General features: G+C 41.2%; 3 protein-coding genes across 3 annotated transcripts; 2 read left to right on the top strand and 1 right to left on the bottom strand.

Annotated features, from left to right (window-relative positions):
* The first annotated feature begins 821 nt into the window (after positions 1-821).
* On the top strand, positions 822-18,379 carry LOC131891833 (protein Dok-7-like). Its single transcript, XM_059241503.1, is given in 10 exon segments — positions 822-1,175; positions 1,248-1,293; positions 15,190-15,392; positions 15,477-15,655; positions 15,741-15,913; positions 15,990-16,167; positions 16,236-16,463; positions 16,538-16,718; positions 16,795-18,104; positions 18,106-18,379. Coding segments are annotated over 10 exon segments (2,583 nt in total). The 5' UTR covers positions 822-1,118; the 3' UTR covers positions 18,134-18,379.
* On the bottom strand, positions 5,157-7,090 carry LOC131891835 (protein FAM151B-like). The gene is made up of 6 exons (XM_059241504.1): positions 6,895-7,090; positions 6,722-6,820; positions 6,249-6,388; positions 6,081-6,179; positions 5,833-6,016; positions 5,157-5,469 (listed from the first exon to the last, which is right to left on the bottom strand). Exons 1-6 carry the CDS (start codon positions 6,974-6,976, stop codon positions 5,201-5,203), a joined length of 873 nt encoding a protein of 290 aa, XP_059097487.1. The 5' UTR covers positions 6,977-7,090; the 3' UTR covers positions 5,157-5,200.
* Positions 18,380-20,130: 1,751 nt separating the features above from the next.
* LOC131891533 (coagulation factor X-like) lies at positions 20,131-25,026 on the top strand. Its single transcript, XM_059241141.1, has 5 exons — positions 20,131-20,871; positions 22,515-22,963; positions 23,032-23,527; positions 23,600-23,845; positions 24,523-25,026. The coding sequence occupies exons 1-5, from the start codon at positions 20,695-20,697 to the stop codon at positions 24,787-24,789; spliced, it is 1,635 nt and encodes a 544-aa protein (XP_059097124.1). The 5' UTR covers positions 20,131-20,694; the 3' UTR covers positions 24,790-25,026.
* The last annotated feature ends 478 nt before the right edge of the window (positions 25,027-25,504 follow it).

The following is a 25,504-nucleotide window of genomic DNA, read 5'->3' as shown; positions in this document are numbered from 1 at the left end:
GAGGCTCTACTCATCAGCCGTTTTCCAAGCTGTCCTTGACAGCCGATTCATAACAGCCAACTGTGACTTGGTTTTTTCATACAAATCAGGCGGGCATTTTTCTTTCAAAATGCGAACCGTATAACTAAAGGCATACTGCATTTTGAAACACAGTTTAGCTTTCTTTATTGGCTAAGACCAAGATTCGGCCAAAATACACGAAATACTTGAACGGAAGTGCCAATTCGCATTTCACTGCAACCTCTCCTTTTTGCCTGACGATTGAGTCTCGCACGATATAAGTGATTCAGTTTTAAACTCTTGAATTTTTGAATTCATTCTTATCTTGCAACAAAAAAAGTAGACATGCTCGGGGATTTCTCGTGCTAGAAAGTAAAGCGACGCGTCGGATGTGCAATTTTTTTATTGAAAAGTTTTGTTTCGTCAATGAGGAAAAATTTGTCGTTGGACAAAACACGGAAATTTTATTCATGGAATGGTTCAACGCAACGAACTTGTCCCACCATTAATTAACACTTTTCCGCTTTGACTTTAATTCCTTTATCTCCATCAACTGGTCAGTTCATTGGGCTAGCTTCTGAACACATTTAGACTAAAAATAATATCCACATAATCCTGGTCACCAGTTGGAATTGGTGCTGCAGCATCAAAGCAACAAGCACACTTTCAGGCCTATAATTCCAACTTGTCTCAAAAGCAATCCTCCCCCACTCCCCTTGGGGCAGAATCAGAATCTCGAGCTCAAAAATAATGAGAGTGGGTAGCCCCATTCCCCGTCCCGTTTACACGCACTCTCTCTCTCAAGTTTCCCCTCCTCGTCGACGTCGTCTCAGTGTCAGTCTAGAGTTTGGTCCGAGAAGAACGACAACGAGTGTTCCTGGTTCACTCATTTTATCTGGTCACACCGGTGCCTGAGAAGGAAAGCTCCCCTTCAGAGCTGCAGACCCCTTCAGGGCTCTTTAGGGGTTGGTTGCAGAGGGAGAAAGCACTGTAGAGGACTGTGGTACGGGGCTCTTTTGGGAGACGGTCGAGACTGTCCGGACGGGGAAAAAAATGGCTTGAGGGTGGAAAATCAGAGTGAAGTGTTTTGGGGTGTTGGAATTTGATATGTGGGTAGTATGGGGGATCTCATTCCAATTATCGAAGGTCCTGTCAAGTTCCGGGACGGCAAGAAGGTAAGAGAAGTTGTGTTTAAAGGGTTCCAAGGATTGCTTTGGTGCTGATCCAGGTTGTCTTTGTTTTTTCAGTGGAAATCGCGGTTTGCGAGTGTTACTAGACTCTCTCCTGTGGCAGGTAAGACATTTTCGATCACATTTGAACCTTCTAGGATCTGCTCTCTATACACATATCAAGATTATTCTCTTGTTTGATAGGGATAGGCAACTTTGGCAGTACAAACCAAACTAATGACTTGTCTCCCTTGCCCTTGAAATTCTTCTCAACCTTTTCTGTAAAATATTTCAGAGTCTTTTTGTGCTTATCCCAAAAGAATTGAAGAACAGCGTGCTTTGTTTATGACCAAAGGTCTTCATTTTTGTGCCAGGCTAAGCGGTGATACTTTAACATTGGCTTGTAAGGAGTCATTGACATAAGCTTGACTTAATTTTCGCAAAGTATGAAACTATCGCAATTTTTTTCTTCTTCATGTTTTGCCTTTTCTGGGAAGTCCTTTGACCACTGGCGAATGTATGAAGTGGGATATTAGGGTCTCTGATTAACAATTTGGAAGCAAGTGGACGGATTGCGTTTCCCTTAAAATGACACGGAACCCACGCTGCTGCTGTTACGCTTTATTGATTTTCATTTGGATCAAAAAAAACTAGAGCCTAAGTTATGTCGTCAATGGCACTTGCAATTAATTGAAATCACATTCCTCGTCATCAGTCACTCTAAATTATTACATACTTAAACTGTCAAATATTAGTGATGCCACTCATTTTTTCTGCGTTTCATACAGAAGATCCGGGAGCCGATGTTTTAGTGTAAACCCCGAGTTTCAACGCAAGCGAACAAAATCTTGAAAAAAAAGTGTAAAGGACGACAAACTCTCAAGCACGTGTTGACAATTTTGATTATCTCTAATGAGGGGCTTCAATCATTTTGAGGGTGATCGATCGTCTTGGCATTACATTTCGTATGCATAAATTCTCAATCGATCCGAAAGACATCCTCAAAAGTACTCGAAATACTGAACTAAGTTATGGAGCAGCCAATTCCAAGATTCTGGCAATTAGATGGAACTTGTTTGTGAATGCTCTTGATCCATGTTTTCGTTCGCTAACGAAATCTTCAACGCCTTATTGGCTCAGTTGCCAGAGATTCTCTTCAAGATCTCATCACGGATGTGTTTTCTAGCATTGCTCAGGGCTGTAATTTCGAATTTGCGATCGTTATAACACGAGAATTGTTCAGATTGGAGCTTTTTGTGATTTGATGAAAAGAAAACAAGTTCATGACATTTGAAGCCGTTCGGTCGGCATCTCGCAATCCCAGATATTATAAGAGGCTAGGAGAACGAAACGAGAGCAGAGACAATCCGAGGTTGTTTGACAGATGTGTATATTAAGTGGTTGAAGAACTCGACAAATTTTTCCTGGATGGATCCATTTTCTCGTTCTTCAAATTTTTGTGTTGTTGCCATATCAACTCCTCGCTTTGATTTTAAGAACCCAATTGAACCCAATCAAACCTTTGTTTGAAGGACGAATCAAACCCGATCAATCCATTTCCGGCCTAGATTTCATTGATTAGTTCAGAACTTGATATATTTCATTTCGATTTGAGGTTAGATTTTATGAGGAAATAATTCCATAAGTGTTGATATTTTCGATTGGTTTGGACAATGATCCATCATCGAGGTGATTTACATGAAGCTTGGAATTGATTGTAGAGCTCCTCAAGGAACGTAGATAACTATTGTATTTGGTCTGGTATTTTAGCGGCCTTTGAAAAAATTAATCAGCAAGGTCCTTTGAACGAACGGAAGCGAGAGAGCCCGGATTTTAAACCAATTTTTGCCATGAAAAAGATACCATTGTTGATGCATTCAAACATGGCCTCACTCTTTGAAATTAGTCCTTACTTGACAATTCTAGATAAAAATTAAAAAGATTCAGCGAACCAAGAGGTTAGAAACATATGCAAGAATGAAATCAAATTAGCCAAATAAAACCCGATAAGTTCTCGGCCAAACAAAATTGTTGCCAGACAATTAACCATAATCAATAGTCAATTTTTCCCATTTGATTTGGGATGTTCAATAATTTTGGGAGTCAAAATGATATGATATTGTGATTCTTTTGATCTTTAGAACAACCTTGGATTCTCGAGAAGGTTTAAAGATAGAGACAATTGTACTATTTTATAAGCCATCCCATTCGGTTTGTTGAACCTACACATGACCAGCCCGATATAATATAAATCGTCCAAAAGCCATCCTGAATATTAACCTCCATGAAGATTTTTTTCTTGCTTCACTGCTGGAACGACATATTTTGAGTGTGCTCGGATTGAGCTCGTATCACAATTAGGGCGTTCCAAGGACAAGAAAAGTATGATACCCTTCCCAACCCTGGACTGAAGCCATTTGCGGCCTCAAAAAAAATCCATCAATAAAATGCTGATAATTGCGAGGTCAGTGTTGTCGAACCCATATGAGTCGCTAGAAACCTTCATGAATGCGAACAACAATCTTCAGAGCGATTTCGTGTGTGCCGAAGGCAAAAAGACCGATGAACACTTGTACGAAATGCCGCCAAGGATTGTGACTTGTGAACGGATTTCTCATCTGGACCTAGGGTTAGACCGAATTTTGTAACGCCCATCATATACGTACCCCCGGACTTCTAGAAATATGGACTGCGAACGAGCTTCCCGTCAAATCGGCCTGCTCTTGGTCATAGCCACTCTGAGCCACTTTTCGAATCAAAGTAATAAAATAAGATACGTAGATCCCTTCAATTAACGGTCGGTCAATTTTATATCATTTACATGCAAAGTCGATCGTTTCAAAGTTATGTTGTCAAAAGCTTATGTAGCTGACCAAGAGCAGGCCAAAAATTCAAATTTTATGTAGTGTTTACAACATAACTTTGAACATGACTCCTGAGTTCCCTAAGCATAGGTAACTTGGCTGAGTTCATCTATTCAACCAGACCTTGTGGTCGTATGAAGTGCTGATTTGGAATAAGATGAGCGGTTTAGGAGATAGGATATTTTGGCTTCCGTGGGCAGTCCATATCTCTAGAAGTCCGTGATGTACCTTAGAAGTAAACGCCGCTCTCGATGTATAGTAAATCATTTTAAAAGCAAATTTTGTAGATATTATTTTTTGATACTGTTAACAAATATAGTTGATTGAAGATTGAGTGGTGAAGTCAATTTGATATTCTTGCATATTTTTTGTGGATAACTTAAATTGTTTATTTGCACCGTTCAGCTTTCAATTAGATTCATTATTCAAATTTATTATGACCGCAATCTCCATCATCCATTTTTATCATTACATAAATTTCCAGACCTTAGACATTCCTTCAGTTACTTTTCACATTTCGTTGTTCCATCTAGACTGTTTCATGGATCAATAATATGAATCATTGTCACATTCATTATTTATCACTATTTACATGCACTTCTTTTGAAATTGCGACTTCATGACCAAACAAATTCATGATTTATAACCATAAGGATTGATCGATGAATTTTGTCTTCAAAGCCTCAAGTCTGCTTGAAAATAACCAAACACCAATGAATTTTTATGCATGAAAAGATATTTGTGGAGGATTGGCAAATTTTGTACCAAATTATGTTTCTTGTAAGGAACAGTGGAGTTGTTTATCAAAGCCACAAATAAGGAATAAAAGAACGTTCGACTGTTCACCAAAGCCAGTTGAAAAGTGAGATTCTTTGGCCCCAAAACACTTTCATACACTCATTTTTCGCAACGAAACGAACAAAGTGACTCGGTCTTAATTCCTGGAGAGTGAGATGAGCTGAGAATTCTTTGCATTTTTTGTCAACTCCCATTTTGATGGGACAGAAGAGAGCTCTTCTTTTCTCGTGGCCCATTCAACTCTCTTTTTTCGTGTGTGTTTCTCAACTCTGGGCCGGAGTCTTTTTTACGACGTCATCATTTTCCCACTCGAGTGAGCGCAAAATTTGATCTTGGGGTCGTTTTTATTAATCTCTCAAATGGATCAGATCAACTCAATTGATCCGCAAGATCATCAGGCAAGTCCATGTACACTCTTTGACGTCCGATTCGGTTCAGAACTGACTTCACAGCCTCCGTGTCGTCAATGTCATCTGTTCCCCACATGGTCAGGGTTGCCGATTGAGCCTTCGATTGGGCCAGGAGGCTGGTGAGGACGGCCTCTGAGTTGGCCATGAACAGGGTTCGTATGGGAAACGTCACGGTTTGGTTTCCAATTCCGCTAGTATTCATTACATCCAAGAGCTCCTGGATTTGCTCTGAAATAAATGTAAACTCTGGACAACTGAACCCTGGTACATAACAACTCTACCGCTTGAGGCCAATGGAGAAAACGACAATGAGAGTTCAATGTTGTTACAAGTGACTGAAACGGGTTCAATAACTGCAAATCTGATGCTCTAAAAAGTCTACAGGTATGGTAAAAGCGCTTGGATGGCTTTTTCCAAGTATGTTATTTTAGGCTTCAGTGAAAAAACAAAAACAAAATGAGAAGCTTCTTTACTGAAAAGAGTAGAAATTAGAACCATATTGAGCAATTTATGATGCCAAAATGGGTCATCAAATACTCGTCATAACTTGGGTTAATTTCTGCATGTAGTGTCACGTGGTTGATATTGTACCTTCTGTATAAAAGTAGTTGCCATCTGCAGGATGAGAAGATGTAACCCAACCTAGGCTGAGTGTGGCCTTTGGAAAAAATTCTGCAGCCAATTGGATCAGTTCACTACCAGACACAATTTTAAGTGGCTCCACTTCTTTTGGACCATTTGATACATCACCATTGAGCCAAAAGGGAAAGTTGATCTGGAACAAATAAAGTAAAAGAGTGTGCCATCCGCTATAACCTCTTTTATCAATTCATGCTTACCTCATTTTCATAGGAAGGAAGTGTTCGGAATGCCTCTTGAAGAACTTCAGTACTCTTGAAATCCAGTTTGACACCCTTTTTAAAACCCTGATTGCGTGCCTGAATTGATCAAAAAAGAGTTTTAGTCTCCTTAAAAGAAACACCCTCTTGTAAGCAATAAATAAATACCTGAATGACTCTATCCATAAAGTCTTCAAGAGACAAATCACTGATAAATGCCGGGGGATGGGCCATAATTGGCACAATCCTATCCTCCTGGCCCAAAACAAAGCCCAGGGACACATCAGCTTCAATCATCATGGTGTCATCTATGATTTAATGCAATGGGATCAGATACTGTCTAAAACACTCCTCACCACACAAGTGTATGACGATACAAAAAAATGAGTTTTGGGCATGTTTCTTCTTATGATAAAATGGAATCAATTGGAATAAAACGTCAACGACACAAATCAGTCATTTGATACAAAACAAGCCATGAAAAACTCTGGTCTATTTTCCATTCTATGAAAGAACGAAAAGTTAAGAGGACAGGCGCAACTCCAAGTGCCTTTGGCCGTGCAACCTAGTCAAATCTTGAGCTTGCGTCTATGAGTAAATGCTTATTCTCTGCTTAACATCCTGCGATAACACTTTCTTACCATTCAAAGCTGTAGTCAATGCCGCAATGGAATTGGTACCATGAGACCAGGTCACTTGTGTCAAATCACCTTCCACTTCAGGCCAAAGTTCAACAATCTCTACACCCGGAAAAAGGGAAGAAAGGAACACGTCCTCAACATAGTTGTCCCCAAAAAAAGCTACAAACACTTACCCATGATTTCCGATCGACATGACTCGAGTGTTACCAACGAAACACAGAGAGTGAAAAAGAACCTCCATTGACTGGCTTCCATCTTTGTGTTTTGGACTGACCAATGTCAATAATAACTTGACGATCCTAATGATAAGACATAACAAAGCTGTCGAAGCTGTTCAAATAGTGCATGCAGTTCAAAAACATGACCAAGCTGAGAGGAAATTTAGAACGGTCGGATCCGTTTTCGTGGGAGAGACAATAATAAAATCAGTTAACGTTTTCTCCCAAGAATAGTTCTTCAGGGTTGACAGTTAACGATGGAGACCATCATAAACTGATGACAAGCTCTCCATAAATGCCTCAAAATCACATTCGAGGGGCATGCAACACGTTTCAAACGATTCTTTTTGTCCTTCTCGTGTGTTCGACACACGCAAAGTCATTTGTTACAATTGACGAAATCATTGTTTCAAAAATGATTCCAAAGCTGTTCGCAATCGCTTTTTTCTAGTATCATGGCGAAATGACCTAAAAAATCAGGATATGATGTGAAGTGATATTTTTTTTTTGTTTTTTGGCGAATAAGTGCATGCAGGAAAAGGTTAATCCGTATTTGAGAAGCTAGTTTGACACGTCTTGAACTGAGATTGTTCTGAGATAAGGGTCAATTCATTAGGCAAGTCACGGTGGTGGCTTGTTGTTCCGCATTAGCCAAAGAGTTTGCCTCATTTGAGTGAAAATGCAATTTTGTCGATGCCATGCATCTTAAATTACGACAGGTAATTTTTCGTCTCCTAATGACATTTTGACTAGCTCAGCATTGGGATACTTCGTTTCCACTCATGCCAGACATTATCATCTGGTTCTTCCGGGTTCTCGGTTTGAATTGAGCTCTTGAACGAAAAACATGTACTTATGAATCTTACCATCCTCATTCAGACCGTGACTCAAACATGACTTATCCTGATATGATCCAAGAATCCATTTGATTTTCTCAAAGAAATATCTGTCGCAAACTGACTCGCCACCCAACTCTAACTACATGGAAAGAACAACAACAGCAACAACAACAACAGCAACCCTTCCTTACGTTTGCCCGTTCATTGGAGTGGCAGAATGCTTCTTGTCCGTCCTCCCTCCCTTTCAATTTGCCCCGACCAGACATTTCCGAGGGCTTAGCTTGAACTAGAGCCCTCTAGCTTGAACGAACTCGTTCATAGAGTAATGTCCTATAGAGGCGGCAGCACGCCAATTTACTGAATATGAAGTGATGGCGGGGGTCGATATTGCTCATTATTCCAAGAATTTGATGTTCCACTTGCTGTCGTAATGATTACTTTTTGAGAGTACTGTCGTTTCTGTTTGCACTTCGAGGGTAAATTGAGTAACCACAATAAACAAAATCAACTTATTACTCATTGTAACAGTAATTATTGGAACTGACTCAGTTTCATAGTGTTCATTTTTGCTGTAGGGTGGTGATTGAACACAACAGCTCAGTTGAATCCTTTTAAGGGTGAAAAAGTCCAAATCACTCGAAAGATACTGCCAATGCTCAACTGACGTATATTTTCATCTTCCCTGTTCATCTTTCATGTTCTCTAGAAGCCATAATCTTTTACCAATATTGCACCACAGTTGGGCATATTTTCAAATGCCCTTCAAGAATTACATTACTTTTGCAACATCATATAATCTCCAACTAATGGGGTACCCCCACGTGGTTTCGTGAACGCAAAATTTGAAATGCGACAGTACTAAACTGTACTCAGTCGCATTTCACAATGTGCGTTCACGAAACTATCTGATACTCGCAGTAGGTGCAACTGGGTACAAATCGCATTTCAAAATATGCACTCACGAAACCATGCGGGGGTGCCCCATTGTCTGTGTTGTGATTCCAACGACCAAATATACTCGTATCTTGGTCATTGCTTTGTGATTTTGTGTCCAGGGTTTAAGCTCTCGTTCGTCGCTCCGAGGCGTCTAGTGGTGTGGAAACCTGCACCCCTCAACTGGAAAGTGAACTTTTAAGTAAATGTGGAAAGATGAGTTCGATCTGTAACTTGTCCACTCGCTCTAAGTGGATCCAATGCAGTTCCAAGTTCACTCCAAAGAACGCTTGAGTGGATCAATCCAGAGACATCGATGAGAACCTCAAGGCCTATTTGTGTTATTACTAGTAGATCAGAACTTTATCTCCCTTTTAAGTCCTCTCCTCATACATGCTATATCTTACTCTCAACAGCTCTGAACTGCACTTGGTTCAGATATAGGAGACAAAAAATTGTGCTCCAATCAATGTATTGAATTAAGAAAAGTCATGTCATAAAGAATGTCTTCTAACGCGTACCTCAACTTCTGTTTTGCAAGTGTAACAAGTCCTACACTGAGTCATTTTGATGTGCTCCTCTCTTGAAAATGCACTTAAATTAAGCCATAGAACAGAATTGATGCTCTTCGTGATAGATAATCAGAGATTGTCTTTGCCAAAGGGATATCAAGACACTCCCAAGAATTGGGGCATCTTTGTTTCCCTCGCCGAACTTGACTAGATACATACACCTGTTCCTTCATCAATATCAATGAAGGCTATTAATCGTCCCATTTCCACGTGTCTTCTCCAGAGATTCCGATCTTTGGAATTTGTTTTGGCGACACTCCTAGATTCGTAGATCAATTTTAGGGGAGTCATTCCTGATCAATTTATTTTGTTTATGTTATTGCTTCATGCCCAGATCGATATTCCTTAAGGTGATGAAGGTCTTCCTTGAAACGGAGATGGAAATTGCAAATTTTCCCTTGAACGGAGGAGTTCCATTCATTAGAGCGTGTTCATGCGTCTTCTCAAGGGTTATTTCTTCTAATCTTGGGATCTGTTTGGCTTCCGAACATGTCAAACAAAGCACATTTTCCACATTCCTTGTGCGAATTATGGAAAAAGGTGGATGATGTTACAGAACAATGCGTGATTTCGTCAAAGCCCAAAAGGCAAAAGACCTCTCTTGGAGATGAGATTTGGGACTATTTTTCCATTTTTTTTTTTGGTCAATTTGGAACCTCTCAGTTCAACATATATTTATTGCTTTTAAGGTGAAATAGAGACAAAAAATGGAAGAGTTTATCTTATTATCTACTATGGTGAAATTTGGCAAGAAGCTGTTTGGGTGAACTGTCAAAAATGAGGATGAGATATGGCGAACGTAAAACACAATATACAGAGTATTTAAGCACCAATATTTCATTGTCTAAACATCACTTTTCATAGGAAAAGCTTCTTGTAACCGGAGAAATAAAGTTAGTACTCCAATCATCCAATAATGCACAGGATTGGAATGAAATATCTTTACTTTCAAACGTTGTAAAACATATCACGCTTCTATAAGTCAGTTGAAGAAATGTTGGCTTGAAGTAAAAAAAAAAACGAGTTGTAGTTGTTCCAATTTAACTTTATATGAGCCAGACAAGCAAAGTTTCGTCCCCCTCCATCAAAAAAGACCTGACAAAATTGAGCCAAATGACAAAGAAAAACACTCATCACTCCCTCAGCAGTTTTTCGCCCCCGGGGTCTTGCCTGTATTTTCACACACTTTCCATGGTGTTTTACCTGTTAGTAGCAGTTCACGTTTTTTGGCCTGTATTCCAATCCATTGGGTGGATGTGGTGGTGTCATTATCGCCCTTGTGACAGCTTAAATGTCATTCATTCAACCAGCCTCCCCTTTCTTCTGAATTTGGCATGAGTGTGAAAAAATTGTGTAACATTACACCTCTCTTGTCTTCGGAGTAAAACATGTTGCTCACTTTCCGTTGTGTTAAGGCTCAAGAAGGTAGGAGAAGGTTTGTACATTCCCAGATTCAATGGAGGGTGTGGGTACATGCGTGGCATGCTCCACGTTTTACAATCACTACTTAGAGCACGGATTCTCAGGGACACGTTTCATTGCTCAACCCCTCTTGGGTACTTGTAATCTCATAGAAAAATTGTAAGCACTGTCGATTAAAAATGGACCAAATGGACCACAAACCCTGAGGCGTCAATCCACCCGATATCATGCGTATAATTTTTGAACAATTGGTTGCTAAACTTGGAACCTAACTTGTAAATATGAGAACAACAAAAGCAAGCGCTATCAATGTAGTTAAAAATGAGAAATTGTAATGGATCATTGGTTGAAAAAGTAAAGCTCGGGTTCATAGTTTTTTATATTGAAATCCAAGAGACTGATAATTTAAATGAAATGCTGTATTGTAAATGAATTCTAATTAATGCTTCTTTTCACCTCTAAAATTATGATGTTTTTTTTAAAAAGCCTCTATGAAAGGTCATGTTACTACAAAAGTTATAATTGAATATCTGTGTCTTGGTACTAGTTTGCTAACTGGTGTTAAAATCGACTTCTCCTCGGAAGGTGGGGCAAAAAAAAATAAGCATTATTGCATGTCGGTTAAACCGAGACTTAGGCCGACGTTGAACATAGCATAACCTTCCTAGTAGATCTAATGTAAGAATATCCACTTTTAAGCGTTTGCGGTTCCAAATTTGCGGGGATTTTGGAAACACCTTTCCGATCCTCCACCGGGAATGCAATCTATGAAAAAGACGAATCCAAGTAACACCATGTTTTGTCTTCCTTGTCATGTGGTGACAGTAAACTGAGTTCAAAAAGAGGCTCTAAAATTTGCGCATTGCCAAGCTTTTTTTTTAAGATCTACCTTTTAGGACTATTCATACCATGCATCCCGCTTTCTTATTGGAATCAGCAGAAACAAACAAAAAAAATCCAAAATCCAACCGAGTGGGGAACGACATTAATCGGTTCCTCCGTTAGACCCCATGGGTTGAGGCACGAGGATGAATCTGCCCTGAAAATAAATCCTGAAAAAACAATCAAAGCCACCCCCAACTGAGACAAAGACAACTCTTCAGCTGAGATAGAGAGCTCAGTGGTAAAAAAAAGGTTATCCTGGGGAAGGTGGCCAAACTGTGTGCTTTTGGAGCGGTTATTTGTGGGGGTTACAAAGCCCGTGTTACTATGTAATTCAACCCAGGTCACCCTGACTTGAATCCCATCATATTTTGAGAAATTATCCCTTGTCAAATTCGCCCGAGAAGCAGTTTCATAACAACAGAGCAATGATGGATGAACTTCTTGAGAGTCTTGAGGGGTTGGGCAGGACGAGAAAATGGGCCAGAAGAAAGAAAAAGGAACGAATAAAAACGAAGAGAGCATTATGTTGTTCAAGGGGGGTGATAACTACAAATGGAACCAAATTGGAGGCTGATATTGGTCTGTTTTGAGAAACACGTTTTACGTAGAATGAACATGAGAGAAAGGAATTGGTTTCGGCAACTGTATATTTTTGGGTTAACAGTCTAAAGAAGACGATTTCATTTTATCTTTCCAATAAAATAATCGGAATTGAATATAGAAAAACAAATGGAATGAAAATGTCATTAGATTGCGATAATTGTGTTGGAGTCTTCCTATTCTTCTTGTTTTTTATTACTGAGTCGATTTCCTATGTTGCCAATTTTCATAATGTGTACTGTAGACATATCAAGAGCCGTCTAAAACTGAAAATTGTGCCGGGTAAGCATATGAGCGAAGAATAGATGCTTAATTAAAAAAAGAGATCTCTTCTAGTTCTACCTGCTCAACCAATCAGACCTGATTTGCAGGAACAATCCTATTACTACTTCGAAACTTTAGTTTTGCATCAATCCATTTCTTTGTTTCAAACTGAAGTATCAAAAATACTGAACCACCCATTCGGAATTCGGCACTATTCCGCTCGAACGCTGAAGAATGCTCCCAAAAATTTGGCGGTCTTAATTTCAGTCATCGAAATGATAGAGCGACCATCTCACTCCCAACAAAGTGACATCAGGGTTGCCAACTAGATGTAATCTTCCTTTCCCGCATCCTCTCCACACTCCATATCATTCCCAGATAAGCAGCCCTGACGGAAATGAAAACCGAGGAGATAATAGAAGTTAAAAAGAGTGATGAGGGATGCCTGATTGCAATGACAGCTGATGAGGGGTGAGATTTCCATATTCAGACCACGTGAGAAACGAATGCCAGACGCTCGCAGACGGATCAAATCTCCCGCCATCTGTTTACTGTGCTACAGCAGGATAGAAACCAAAGCAGAAGGAGCTTGCTTCATGGTTCTAATGTAACCAATTTGCCATGAGCAGGGCAGATTACAAGCCAGTGCTACTGAGATTGATCCCTGATTGGTTTTTTTTTCGGTCAGATTTTTCGGTACTAGATCTGACCTAAAAAAACAACCTGGGACCAATCTCAGCAGTACTGGATTGGAAGTTTGGTCGCAAGCAGATTGGTTACATCAGTACCTCATGGGGATTGATTGGTTGGAGCTCTTGGTGGTGGAGGAGGAGTCAATATCAATAAACGGAAGCTCTGGACAAACGTCTTTGACAAAATTTTCAACGACCATTGTTGGGATTGGCTGGGGATTTGCGAGCTTGTTGGTTAGTCATCATTGTTTTCTTGCCTTAATGGTGTGAGTTTAAATGGTCTTGCCGAATGGTCAATAACATTTGACACATCATTTTTCAGAAACGTTATCATAGCCAAAGAATTATGATAAAAAACACTTTAACTAAGGCGCTCATTGCGGCCAAGTTTTTATTCGTCAAATAGCTTATTGCCAGGTGCGAGTGAAACTGGCGTTTTTTACACAATTATAACTAAAACATAATCTCCGCAACCATCTAATGTTTTTTTTGTAATTTATGTGTTTTAAGGGCATTGCAGCAAAATATGTTTCAATTGTTCGAGTAACCATTTCAACATTTAGTGGTAAAGCTAGACCTTACAGGTTTAAATTGAATTGACAAAACGAACAAGAGGTTGTTAACGGTACTCAATAACTGCAAGTATTCCGAAATGACCCGACAAAAATATGCACGTTGCAAATTAATAATTTTCTCACACTATCAAAACTTTTTAGTCCTGGTGTTGCTTGCCGTTGACTATTCTTCACGGTTATTTTGATACCAGGTCATTCAAAACCTTTGAAGATATTGGTTTTTTTATAACAATATAAATATCCATTACATAATTCATGCCTTTGGAAACATGATTGGAAAGACAGACATTATACAAAGGAGCAACTCTTTTGTGGTTAAGAAACTCATGACACTGATTCATTCGAATAACAGACAATGCCTTTGAACTCGACAACGACCTTGGTCAATGTCTTTCAGCGACTCCTCCTTCCACTCTTACTTTGACCCACACACGCACGGTGGTTTAACTTTGAATTTTGGGAGAAAAAAAAATGGATTGTAGGATGAACGCAATAACTAAGTATCCAAAGTAAGTCTAGATTGAATATGCTCTTAAGTCTTGAAATGGTCGAATTTTGGTTCATATGCAAAACGCATCTGAAAATCGATTTTCAATATTTTTTTTTATTATTAGATTGACGGTGTGAGGTATTTGAGTCTTAAACTTTGACATCAGGAGATGACTTAAGATTTAACGATGTTTTTCTATCGCAGACAAATTCAAAACTTACATGGAGATCATCCCAAGCACAAAAAAGCTATCTATTCCATTCAATTCATGAAACATCCTGACTTTTGTGAACATTGGTAAATCGTGCTTTAGTGCAAATTTCAGTTACTTTTACGTCTTTGAACATGAATCAAGTTGATTGATAATTCTTTCAAAGAACACATATGCCATAAGCATAAATCATAAATGAAGGCGAGGATTTTCCCCCGTACATTTAAAGAGTCCAAAAATTACCTCGGTGAGCTTTTTTATAAGTGCCGATTTTTGCCCTTTACTAAGTCTAATGTGTAGAAAGGAAAGCAGTTTTTGTTTCTCCTTGCCAAAACTTGCTCTTCCGGTGACAGGCAAAATCTTCGGCTTTTCCGTATGGTCACGAGTTTCCTTGAGTTGACGTCAAATTCTTTGAGGTCGTCCTTGTTATTCAGCGTACTGCAAACTGAAGGATTCTAAAAGTCGCTTATGCATTCAAGTACAGCAGGATTCAAAAAGTTTAAAAGTCGCTTATGCATTCAACCTTTATCCCGTGCCCTTTGTATTTGAAGATTTTTCATCAAGGGCCAATAGAAAACAGTTTCCATAATTCTTCATAATGTTGCCACTTGAACAACTACGTGGTACTTGTTTAAAGATATTTGCTAGATCTTTTCGAATAATTTGCTAATAGTCCTGCGACTTAAGCATTGTTAGAACCTTCGGAAGGTATCGAGAATTACGTGTCGACAGATCATTTTATTCACGGACGTCTTTTCATTTTTCAGATAGTCTCACCCTTCAATTGTGGAAGGACAAAAAGGATTGGGAGCGAAATCCTCCCTCCAAAGGCTCGATTGCTCTGGAGGAGTACCTGGGATGGGAAGCAGGATTTACCTTAGAGAAAGAGTCCCTTACCTTGGCCTTGGTTCTAAAGGGCGTACTGATTGCCTTGGCCTTTGATTGTCGAGAAACGTTGATGCGATGGCAGGTAATCCACACCCGTTCTAGTATAATTAATCAGTTTTGGCTTACATAGGCTTTTGATACTGCGTTCCTCTTCATACCTCGTTAGGTGAGGTTGGCGGCTCAATTCGAGGAGGGTCAACACTTTTCGGCTCATTTAGTCCAAGTTCCCAACAAATCCAAGTTTCCCTTGGGCCAGATTAGAATCCACCTTCAAAACCGGAGATTCTCCTTGACAACCGGAGTTCCCCCTAAGCTTCTGCATAGTTGGGATCTGGTGGATTTAAGGTAAGGAGATATTGCAATTACTTTATTAGTTGATTACACATAAACGCACGTACATATACGTTCTAAAATGATCTTTTTTTTGTAGACGTTATGGAGGATTGGAAAATGGAAGATTCTGCTTTGAAGGGGGATCTCGTTGTGGCAAGGGGGAGGGCCTCCATGTCCTCAGACTTGATGATCCTCAAGAGCTGAAAGCCAAATTTGATCTGGCTACCAAAGGCCGTTTGGAGGCCAAGAGAAAGAGTCTCTACAAAACTGGTAAATATTTATACAAAACCCCTTAACCGACAAGTGAATTCGGTTAAAATGGTTGGTATTGCCTGCCTTATTACAGCTTGTTCAAGTCCTTCGATTCCGTCTTGTCTGGATGGTCTTCGTCAGATGTCGCTTTCTTCGGATTTATCGTCGAACCATGATCGACATGAGTCCACAGCAGCCTTGGTGAAGGACTTCCAATCAGTTCAGGGATCCCACATGGACCTCCACAGCCAACGTCAACGCTCCCATTCGAGGTTTGAGCTCAATGAAAACCCTTGTTGAATTTCTTGTTTAAGATATGTATTTCTATCTCCATCTCAAGATCCATGAACCACTCCTTGAACTGGTCCAGTACCGAAGGTCAAAGCTCTTGCGACACCATGTCTGTAGCCTTGAGCGAAATGACCGAGGCCACAACAAGCTCTGGAGGAGGCCAGAGAGGACAGCAAAGCCCTGAACATTTGGTGAACAGGCGAGTACTTCTGGAGCAAATGGGGATCCATCCTGATTTAGATGGGAAAGAGTCTAGGAATCATTGTTCAGCTCCAAGGTATGCTGCACACATTAATGGACTCATTCGACCCATAAAAATCCATATAATCGATATGCCATCACTTTTCAAAGGTCTACATGTGGAACCGGTGACTTGAATAACCCACAATGGACAATGAACCCCAACAGCTCCATGAAGGCCAAAATCCAATACAACTCGTGTTACAGCATGGACCGGCTGTCCACAAGTTCCCACGAATCCCATTCAAGTAATGGTTTCGTCACTTACGACACCCCAAGGAGTGTTTTGAACGTAAGCAATAGTTCCACCTCTTGCATTATCTACAATCATTACTGTTCTTCTGTTATAAAACTCGATTTCCTTACAGGGCTCTAGACCGCCGTCAAGCTTAAGGGCCGGAAGCACTTGTTCCCCCAATTTGACGCCAAAGACACAAAGACGGCGAACCCACGGAAGTCAGAATCCTTCCTCGTCGCAACCTCTCAGTGCTGAGTTGCGTCGCGTATTGGCCGCCACTCCATGTGGATGTGGAAACGGTTCAGGGTCGACCAGGAACTCAGGCGCCAGCATGGCCAGTTCCATTGGATCATTCGGAACTGTTTCCACAGCCAGTAGTAGCTTGGATAATTATGACATTCCACGAAACCTGGGCAAATCTCAGGTGACCAGTCAACTTTACGACACCCCTAGAAGTTTGAAAGAGTCAGCAGAGCACGGAGGAGCAGAGCCGTTCGGCAACTATGACTTCCCTCAGCATGGAGCCCTGCCTGTATTCCGCAAACAGTGTGGATGCGTCCTGAAGTTGTCCAATAAGAGTGGGGCCCCGTTCGTCTCGGATTGTGTCCATAATGAAAACACAGAGACCTTGGACGCGAAGGCCCCTCGTATAAAGCTTACCGGCACGGGCAAAATGCCTGTGGTGGACATGAGCGAAGGATTTTTGCATGCAAGTAGCGTTGCCAACAATCAAATCCTCCAACAAAAGCACCATAGTCAAAGCCCGGTTTACGCCACAGTTAATAAAGGCACCAAAGCCAAAACCATACAACCAAACTATTGCAATATTGGTCCAAGTCTTGGAGATGTGGTCCATGAACAAGGGCCTCTATATGAAAACACCAAAACCATTCTTCGCCCAAAAGGAGCCAATCACCCGGCGGCTACCATGGCCGCCGCATCCCACAATTATGAAAATACTGACAATTTCCTTGGCATCGATGTGGCTGCCAACTATGTTCCAATGTTCCCCAAGGCCTCTCAAGATTGTGCAGATCTCCCGTCATTGCCATTGATACCATTCCAACCTCTCAATTACGATCAACTCCCCCTGCCAGGCTTGCCCACACCGTTTGACTCAATTAATCGAAAACTTCGACAGCTCTCAGATTCTCTTAATCCTCGGGATGACGCCAACCCTGGAGCAATGTTCATCCCAACCCTCAAATCCAAATCCATTGATCAGCTCCACACTTTCCCTAATGAAGCTGGCCCAGGACCAGGTCGCGCCCAAGAGCCGAATGGCTTTGTGACCGTGCCAAGGAAGACCAACCGCTTGGCTGGAGGCCAAGGCAATGCCAGCCCGGCTATGCGCCGGTCAGCTAGCGTGCCCTGTAAAAATGCAGAGAACAGGGGATCGACCAGTTCTAGTGATTCAGGGTTCTCGGCAGGCTCGCCCAACGGCAACCCTGGACCAGCTGTCAATGTAGACTACATGCTTCATATTGACTCGGATCATGAACAATTGGAGTCCCATTCGTCCCAAGATTTAGACGAAACCATGCCACCCATGGGGCTGGACGAGGAGGACACAAAAGTCTGATTTTGTACTTTTTCTACTCGAGTTTCCACTATTTCCTGTACGTCTTATTCTATAGATGATTGATGTTCGTTTTGACTCTCGTCGACGGTTTGGGGGCGTTCATTTACTGTCACCAATAAAATCTAGTCACTGATTTCGGTTGTCATGCTCTTAGCAAAGTTCTCTCATCGAGGGGTATCTATTGACTTTTTTTACACCACCAGCAGATTCTGGTTGAACTAAAGCCTCAAAAGTACGCCTTACGCGTTGACATTTCTCGATAATTTGAAAAATGTGTGATCGTTTTTTATGTGTAATTTACGTTCTTGAAAGGGAAGAGTGCAAACCTGTTTCATGCAGCGAAAGTATTTCGAGATTTTTCATACGGTAGTTCCACCTTACATTTACAAAGCAATGACTCAAATCGTCCTTCATTAGCCTTATATATACAAAATGAACGTATTTTGGATGGTAAAAATCCTTTTGAATACTTAATTTTTTGTTGGAAATCAAACCAACTTTGTTAGGAATATCGGTGTCGGACACATCATCGCCATTTCTTTGAGGACTTCCTTTACAAGACGAAAAACGCATTCATCATACTGAATTTTATACTCATATGATAGCTGATCCACCAAAGAATAAGAGTTGGCAGATCTGACTAACCCTTGAATATAGGGTTGATCAGGAATTCTGATCAAAAAGTAAGTTTAACTTAAAGGATTGCTTGTTTGATAATTCAAACTGAATCGTATCTGGTTTCAAGATTGGCAGATCACACCATAGTTTTCAAGTCTTGGACAAGTTCTAATCACGGCAACTAGAAAAACATGTTCATTGTTTTCAACCGCATAGAATGAACAGTTTCATTTAAAGCTGAATGAAAACGGACGATGACAAATGAAAGAAAAAAAAGGTTCGTTGTTCTAAAAGAAATAACTTTGATCTTTGTAAATTTGTCATCATCTTGTTCTATCTCAATCAAACGTTTTAGATTTGCAAATGAAATCTACTTAAGAAATCTAAGGGAAAGACAATCCACAGATGTCTAGAATCCCGTCCTTGGCCAATCCAATTGTGAAAAAATTGTTAGAAGGGCAAGATTTTTGCCTTTCCGACTCATAAACAACAAAGGAGGGGAGAGGGGGGGGGTGATTTTTCATTCTCTTTCACTTACAACCGTCATTTGTAAATGTTGCATGCTATTTAAAGCTTCATCTCAAAAAGTTTATTATTCTCTTCTCAGGCAACAATTTATGTATCGTCATTTTTGATAAATGTGACCTAATCTTAGTACAGACCCAAACCCATTTTTCGATTGAGTTTCATTTTCTTCGGTTTTGTCTAAAAATTGCATAGAATTTACATTGAAAAATTGCATTGCGTTCCCAACTTGACTAAAAGGGGAGTGCACTTCGCAAAAGGTTCATTTTGCTCTCAAAAAGTGAACAAATATGTGTTATAAATAAGTTCATCAGGAGTTTTCAAATCAGATTGAACACATTTTGGATTGCTTCCCACTTCAACTGGATCTGATGGTCAGATACGCTAATTTTACAAGGGTATTCGAAAATGATAGCATTCTACAACTATCCTTAATTCTTAATAGGGCCCAGCAAGGTGGCATTAACCTATCAAGTTCGCTTTAAAAAGGTTGTGTAGCAAAGAAGCAGATTATAGCATCTCAATATGAACGACTTATCAATTGTTCCAACTCGGACATATCGCTATTGTAATGTTTGACATTTTGACTCAGAATTTGTCTCCATTCCACACTTCATGGGCATTCCTTTTTTCCGTTCAACACCATTTAAGAGTAATAGGAGATGCTTTGTATTTAATAGCACCACTCGTGCCTTTTTAATTTGGTTATCGTGTTGCAAAACGATCATTGCGTTTGATGTCCAAATCGATCGCAAAAAAGTGAGAAAGTGCCCAGCTATCAATGTCTATTGGTTGCCAACTTGTGAGCGTATGTGAACTTGTCCTTCAATGAGTCCTCTCCCAATTGTTGAACGTAGGCAGAGGATTATCTGAGATCCCCTAAAAGTCAGCCATTCCCAAGGACTCTGGGAGTATGCTCTCAATCTGCACAGGTACTCTTTTCTCTCTCTCTCTCTCTTTCTTTCTCTGTTGACCACCAGCACTACTAAAACCATTGTTCCCAATATCATTATCTGATATCTTTTCCCTGGCTCCACCCAACAGCTTCTTCGATTTGACACTTCTTCTATTTGGTCAAGGAAAAGCAGACTCAGCCAAGGCGAGTACGAGTATTGTACCCTGTAGGACTCCTTCTCGTCAGTTTAGTAGGCTCTTGGTCAGTGAAGAGGCAACATCCCTACTATCCACCACAATCTTGGGTTGAGCATGTCCGCAACCCTCAACGTTCAGTGATCAACCAACGCAACACATTGCAATATTTTAGCATAATAACAAAACGCAACCAAGCACACACACACACACACCATGAAGTTAACGCCCAACAAAAGGCCGAACAACGCCCCATGGGCAGTGTCAGTGTTTATCGTGGCTATAATTGTGCTCATCACTGTGATCGTGAGCTGCATCCTGGCAGCGTCCATCTACTTCTTATACTACGACATCCCTATTCTGAACAACACACTTCTGACTTCCACAGAGAAGGTAAGACACTTTTAGCGAGAGAAATCTTTCTGTCAGGTTGGGAGGAGAGTTTAGCGAGCTGATATCGCGTCAGATTATTCCAATTACTCGAACCTTGTCAGGAAGATCGCTGATGGTTATTAATCCAAGGCAAACATACTGTAGTTCACAGACCGTCCAGGAGTCTAGTCTCCAAGTTTGCTCAAGATGCAAATATGGATTGGAAGGGACATATATCTAGCTGTATTTCGTTTGGAGTGGGGGCGTGTGTTGGGCGAATCGTTCAAAATGAAGCCGTCGAGAGTGCAACGGTCTAAATTACAATCGAGTCCTTGTTTGGACACACGTTCTTTACTATGCAAACAGCTTCCTTATTTCAAGCGCCTCTTCAAGGTGTCCAGCCAACAAACCCTGGACAAGATTGGCTTCGCGTCACCAACTTCATATGGTCGACTAGATGAGTTACATTTCGATTTATATCGGGCTAAGATTTTAATCCTGATCGGGCTCCAGACTCTGTGTTAGGACACTCCAAAAGGTCTAGACATTGGCTCGCTCATCTTGATATCCCGAGGAAAGTCGCCAAGGATCTTGCCTCCAGATCCAATCCCGGGTCCTTGTTCAAGTACTCGGACTCTCACTGATCTAAAAGCCATACGAACTCAACTTTTGGCATATGTGGTGGCGCTCGGATCATCTAGAGTCCAAACAATGAACGGCTTGGAAGCTCAACTTGACTCCATTCGCACCTGAGACCAAGCTTACTGAACCGTTTCTGGCTCCGGTATATTGCGAATCATTGATCAAGCTGATGATAGGAGCGAGCCGTTCTGCTAGATGGGTCACGGTATGACCTATTAATCATTTTAAGAGACTTCTGATGACTGGAATGATGGATGATACCCCACTTGCCAATACAAAGAGAAGGGAGAGGTTTCTTCTTATGAATGAGAATCCATATGAATCAGTCCCCAACTTGTGGTGGTGGTTCATGTCATTTGATTGGGGATCAAACCAGGTGGGTACGTAACTGGTAGTCTTCCTCTTGTGCTCCCTTTCCTTCTCTGACAGGGAGGGGGGCTGTAATCTCCAACTATTATTATGACTAATGACTTAGTCCCGAAGTGACAAATCCAAACTTTAATTGCGCCCTTGGTGGTGAGCTTGGGACAGACATGGTGATTCAAACCTAGATGGGCGATACGCCTTTTTCCTTGAGCCAGTTGCTATTCACCCCCACTCTCCTATGATAATGTTGATATCTGTGATCAATGTTGAGGGGGGGGGGGGAGACCAGCTCACCTGGACACAATCCGTCTTAAATGGAAGAATCCCCCAGTTTGAACAGGTGTCGAAACGTCTTCAGAAAAACCATTGGGAAAAACTCGAAAAACTTTAGATTGATCATCTTCGGTTTCGCGATCATTATTGCATCTCTTATCATTTTGTACGGGCTTCTTGTTCTCGCCAGAAGGACACTTTGTATTTTTAGGTGTTAAGGGATTGGCTTCCAAGAGAAAAGTTGGGCCGGATTAAATAGCTTCAGTGATCAGTGCATTTCCAACAAAAGATGGCTTAGCACAGCTCAAAAAGAGACTAACTGTCAACCGTTGGGCTTTGTCCGGAAAACCCAGGATTTATGTCTAAAATCATTCACGTTGCAGGTGGACCAAAACCAAGCCTCTTCACCCAAGTCATTGCATCGGCTGCTGAAGCACCTCGACATCCCAAGGCCCGATAGAGAACCAGACCCCGATAACCCGACCAATAAGGAGATGATCAAGTCCCGAGAATCTGCCGCCGTTGATCCCGCCACTTTGAACATTGATGTGAACAAGATCTACACCAAGTGGTCCAAATGGTCCCGATGTCGGAGGAAATGCAAGCAAGTCAGAAAAAGGATGTGCATCGTCCCCAGTATTTGTGGCTCCAACGTTCTGAAAGAGGAGCGACCGTGCAAGAAAGGTCGTTGCCGGAGACAGAGCTTTCATATCGTGAAGAGGAAGAAGTTGTCCCGTAAAACTCGCGGGATGTTGAAGTTCAACAAAGCTTTTTACACCAAGTGGTCCAAATGGTCGCCCTGCTCCAAGAGCTGTAAAACCACACGCACCAGGTAAGAGATCTAGATTCTATTCAGTGGCGGTTATGTGTCTGAATTGATATCATTCCGGTTTGTTTCAGGTCTTGCAAGTTTGCCCTGATATGCGGATCGTCGTCCGTTCACGAGGAAGCTTATTGTTACATGGACGGCTCCTTGTGCGAGGATTGGTATCGCCAGGGGAAGTCTCTGAGCTTGGTGGAGCATTATCGGAACGGACGCATCACCGAGGAGGATCTATTTCAAGTGAACCATGTGGACGAGCACCTGGAAACCCCCATTTCAAAGAATCAAAAGAGGAATCAGCCGCCGGTGGACTTGGGGCAATGTGGAGTAAGAGCAACGCATAGCAATGCCAGACATAGCTCCACGGCCAATCCGCCATGGGCACTGAGGATCATCGGAGGCCGTGAAGCCACTCGAGGACACTGGCCATGGCAGGTGGCCATTTTGAACAAGTACAAGGAGGTCTTTTGTGGAGGGACCCTTGTCGCCCCTGGCTGGATCCTGACAGCGGCTCACTGCGTCCGCAAGCACCTCTATGTGCGCATTGGGGAGCATGATTTGATCATTAACGAGGTAAGATTCCAAGTGCTCAAATATGGAATTAGGTTTTCCCCGTGCTTATCGTTGGATTTCTTTCGCTTGAAGGGCACGGAACGAGAATACTTCGTGGAACATTCCATTCTCCATCCAAACTACAATCCGGACACAGTTGATAGCGATGTGGCCTTGCTGAAGATTCCGATGGAGGATTCCAACCTGGAGCATCCCAATTTGGCGTGTTTGCCAAAGTCTGACCAAGATGTTCCAGTCGGCAAGAAGTGCACAATCATCGGATGGGGCAAGGAAAAAAGCTCCCATGTCTATGGCACGGATGTTCTTCATGAAGCTGAGGTGAGTCTTGTTCCTACTCTGAATACATTCACGCCCTTTTAAAGCTATAGGCTGTAGAAAAGGTATAATTTACCCGAGATATCTAAAGGCAAATAGAATCCTCTTCAAAATATTTCTTCATTTGGAATTAATAAGACGCAATAGCGTACACTCCTATTTAGTTAATGAACTGAACAGCCTGATCAAACGTTTTCAAATGATGCGGCGCTGAATATTTCATTTTGAGTTTGTTTTTTGATGGGCTTTTCTAACCACTACAAGGAATGAGAACCCCAGCACTTTTAAAATGTTTTCAGAATTTTAAGAATATTGAGGCGCCTAACTAATTGGTGGAGAAAAACGGATGCATTCTTCGAGTTAAGTTGAGTTACTTCAATGAAGGCTAGTTTATAGCTTGCAGATTTTACATTTTATGCAAAACACCAAGGTCTTCAAAACCGTTCAAGAGATATGCTTGAATTGGGTTGATTGGCAAATCTAAAGACAATAAATGCACCAAGTAATATGCAGAACATAACATCTAAACTGGTCCTTCACTTGTGTTCATTTTATCATAAAACTGGCCTTAATGTGGATATGCCAAATTCAACCCTCTTCTCATTGTGCCGCATTGTGGGCGGGCGTCCTATAAAGACCAACCCTGTTAACTAATCTATCATACATCAATTACCTTCCAGATTCCCATCGTGCCTAAAGAGGAGTGTTTAAACGTATATCGGAATTATTTTATCACCTCCAACATGTTTTGTGCCGGTTACAAAAGTGGGCGGATTGATAGCTGCGCTGGCGACAGTGGCGGACCGTTGCTGTGCGAGGACCAAGGTCATTGGACGGTGTACGGGGTCACAAGTTTCGGCGAAGGCTGCGGACGCGAGGGCAAGTTCGGCATCTACGCTCAAGTGCCCAACTTTGTGGCGTGGATTGACAGTGTTGTCAACTATTAGATCCAGTCCGTCGCTCCAAACACCAGTTTAGTCACTTCTCGCTCACTAAGTCAGTCCCACCGGCGGCCAAGTCAGATCAATTCGAATCAAATCCAGCTAGTGATGAATGTAACCAATTGTATTTTTTATCCATGTTGAGAATTGTTTAGCTATTACAGATATGAATGTCCACCTTTTAGCATTGTTCGTTTATCTCGCAACAAATAAATGCGACACTTATTTCTCCTAATACCAAAATCTGCTTAACTTTTCGTGTTTTACTAGATTCAATTGGAGCGTTGGGATGAAAGAGACCATGACAGGATGAGAATGTTGCCATTGCTTTGAATACTCACACTTTTTTGCCTTGAGAGACGAAGGGCCGGTCAAAAATTCATTTCAAATTTGATTTTTTGATACTCTGGCTTGTTTACATTATGTCCGGAAAAGGATTTGAGTTCATGCCATGTCATAACTAGTCTATTTAGCAATCTACTGTGCCTCCTCCTCATTCAGTTTGGGCTGTCTGACTTTGCAAATAAGGCCCCTCCTGACTCCTTTAAGTAAAAGCTGTTTCGTGATGTCAGCAAAATAATTCGGAGGTCTCTAGGATACTTTTCACAAACACAGAAAGGGACAATAACCATAAATGCGAGGCCCAATTAAAAAAAAATATTTTCTAAGATTTCAAAAAGTCTACTGTGGAAATGGAAAAAACATCTAAAATTGGAAAAAT

Source organism: Tigriopus californicus, chromosome 12 (genome assembly GCF_007210705.1).
Source record: "Tigriopus californicus strain San Diego chromosome 12, Tcal_SD_v2.1, whole genome shotgun sequence".
Lineage (NCBI taxonomy): Eukaryota > Metazoa > Arthropoda > Copepoda > Harpacticoida > Harpacticidae > Tigriopus > Tigriopus californicus.
This window is presented reverse-complemented; position numbering and strand designations above follow the sequence as displayed.